At 42.0% G+C, this 2,228-nt stretch overlaps 1 protein-coding gene across 1 annotated transcript in view; it reads left to right on the forward strand.

Moving 5' to 3' along the window:
- The window catches only part of LOC109218654 (cell number regulator 2-like), a 6,924-nt gene extending 5,679 nt beyond the window's left edge, over nt 1–1,245 (forward strand). Inside the window, exon 4 of the mRNA XM_019383025.1 lies at nt 1,033–1,245. Within this exon, the coding sequence (XP_019238570.1) occupies nt 1,033–1,042 (10 nt within the window). The 3' untranslated portion in view covers nt 1,043–1,245. The remainder of the gene's footprint in view (nt 1–1,032) is intronic.
- The last annotated feature ends 983 nt before the right edge of the window (nt 1,246–2,228 follow it).

Below are 2,228 nucleotides of genomic sequence, written 5' to 3' on the forward strand. Positions count from 1 at the left end.
TTATAATTAAAATGACTCTTAAAAATCTTGCATATATGTCATATTATGGAGGATTAAAGTGGCTTAGTCACCACTTGAAGTGGGCCCACACTCATTCAAACACACTTAAAGGTTTGTGACCATTTTGATTCATTTAGTCTCTTAGACTTTCAAAAGATTCAAGTGCTGTTCTTTCCATTAGAGACTCACGTTAGAAAATATTGAAGGGAAATCATAACATCTCCCTACTACAATACCAAATTACAAACATGGAGCACTTGGTAGGCATCTGGGTTGCGCTATTGTTATGATTAAATTTGGTCGTTCCCTATTTCGATCTCGCCGTTACGTGTTCGTCACAATTGGCGGGTGTTAAAAGGATTGCCAAGAGAATCGGTTCACCTATGTTAAGGCTATCCCTTCTTTCTTTTGGCATTATATATACGACACAAACGCAACGAGCAAGTGCACAGTTTTCATAAATGACTCTGTTCATAGGAGTATTAGAGGTGCCTATGTTCTTGAATTTGATGTATCTTATTATTTCATCTTCTGTTCACGGGTCTCAGAAAAATACGTAGTTGATAAAGTTTATCCGAAAAGTATATTGATTTTATTAACACATTTTTATGCATTTTATTCATTTATACATGTACATTGACCCATGACCAGATGGAGTTATATACGCGTATATATATGTACTTATATGTATATGGGATATGGGAAAAGGTTACGGCGTTGTATACGCCCACCACCTGATCAGTTGGTATATGTTGATGATTTTGTCACAGTGGCCGGGATGATATGATGGAATGCCCTCAGAGGCTTGATGATATTATGTACACTTATACCTATGCATGACACGATATTTACATGCATATGTATGATATTATAACTGTTTCAGGATTTGCAAAGTTATTTCGACTTACAGGCGGAATTCCTTATTCCATGTTTCATCTATGTCTTTTATGAACTGATTTTCATGCCTTACATACTCAGTACATTATTCATACTGACGCCCTATTTTCCGGGGCCTACGTTTCATGCCCGCAGATACAGGTAGGCAAGTTGATGAACCCCTTCTTAGGATCCTTGATCAGCGAGAGTTGGCGTGCTTCACTTGATCCAGAGCTGCTTTTGATTTTGGTACGATTGCTTGTACACATATAAGGGTATGACGTGGCCCAGTCCCGTCCTTGTACAGTTGTATTTTCTATTAGAGGTTTGTAGACACTAGACAGTTATGTATAGTTGGATAGTATGTGGCCTTCTCGGCTTCCAGTTTTGGGTATATAGTTGTCTATAGTAGTCTTGCCGGCTCGCCCGCTGTATTCCGCATGTGCATGTACATATGTCTTTTGGATAGGTTTCCCTCACGTATGTTATTCATGTTTATATCTTAAACGCATGCTTAAGGATGTTCGACATGTAGGATTCGGGCAGTCGTCACGGCCCATCAGTTTGGGTCGTGACAGTTGATGTCGGGAAACCGAGCTGATCATCTTTTATCCTTATCTTCGATTCATAACGGTTATGGACATCCGCCCATATGGTCGCTTGGAACTCGAGCATGCTTTCCATAAATTTTCGGGAGGTGTCGGAGCTCTTCGGGTTCAGACCCTTAGTGAATGCCTCCGCTGCCACTCGTATAGTACAACCGATAGCAGCATTCTTTCTTTCTAGAATCTGAACTCCCGCAGTAATTTGGACTTTCCTTGTGCAATTCTGAATATGTCCGCCTTCCAGGCTTAGATCTTTGGTACTTTGGTATGTCCGGCATTTTGAACCGATTCGGAATCAATTCTGGTGTTATGCTCGGCTTGAACGGTAACTGGGTGTACTTTTTCAAATCTGGGACCTTCAGAACTGGTGGTGCGCTTGGAATTTGATCCATTCGGGCGTGAAACTCCTTCGCGTTCTGATCCATCCGCTCGTTCATTTCCCTGATGAATCTCATGAGTTCGGTTTTGAAGGGATCATTACTGTTGTCGTTACCGGATCCGCTATCGATCCCCCCGTCGAAGCCGACCTCATCCCTCGGGGTGTTATTATCAACTTTTTGAGCCGTTTGATTTGCAGGAGCGCCGGGAGGAACGAGGCCTCTTCCGCTCTCGTTGTTGGAAGCGCCTGATAATGCCTGCTTTAGTTCTGTCATGACTTGGTCTTGCCTTGAGAGATGGACCATGATGGCCTTTTCATGTCCTACAATGGTTGTTGAAGTCACTATCTATAGATAAGGCTGTATTCTG

This window comes from Nicotiana attenuata, unplaced genomic scaffold, assembly GCF_001879085.1.
Source record: "Nicotiana attenuata strain UT unplaced genomic scaffold, NIATTr2, whole genome shotgun sequence".
NCBI classification, from domain to species: Eukaryota; Viridiplantae; Streptophyta; class Magnoliopsida; order Solanales; family Solanaceae; genus Nicotiana; species Nicotiana attenuata.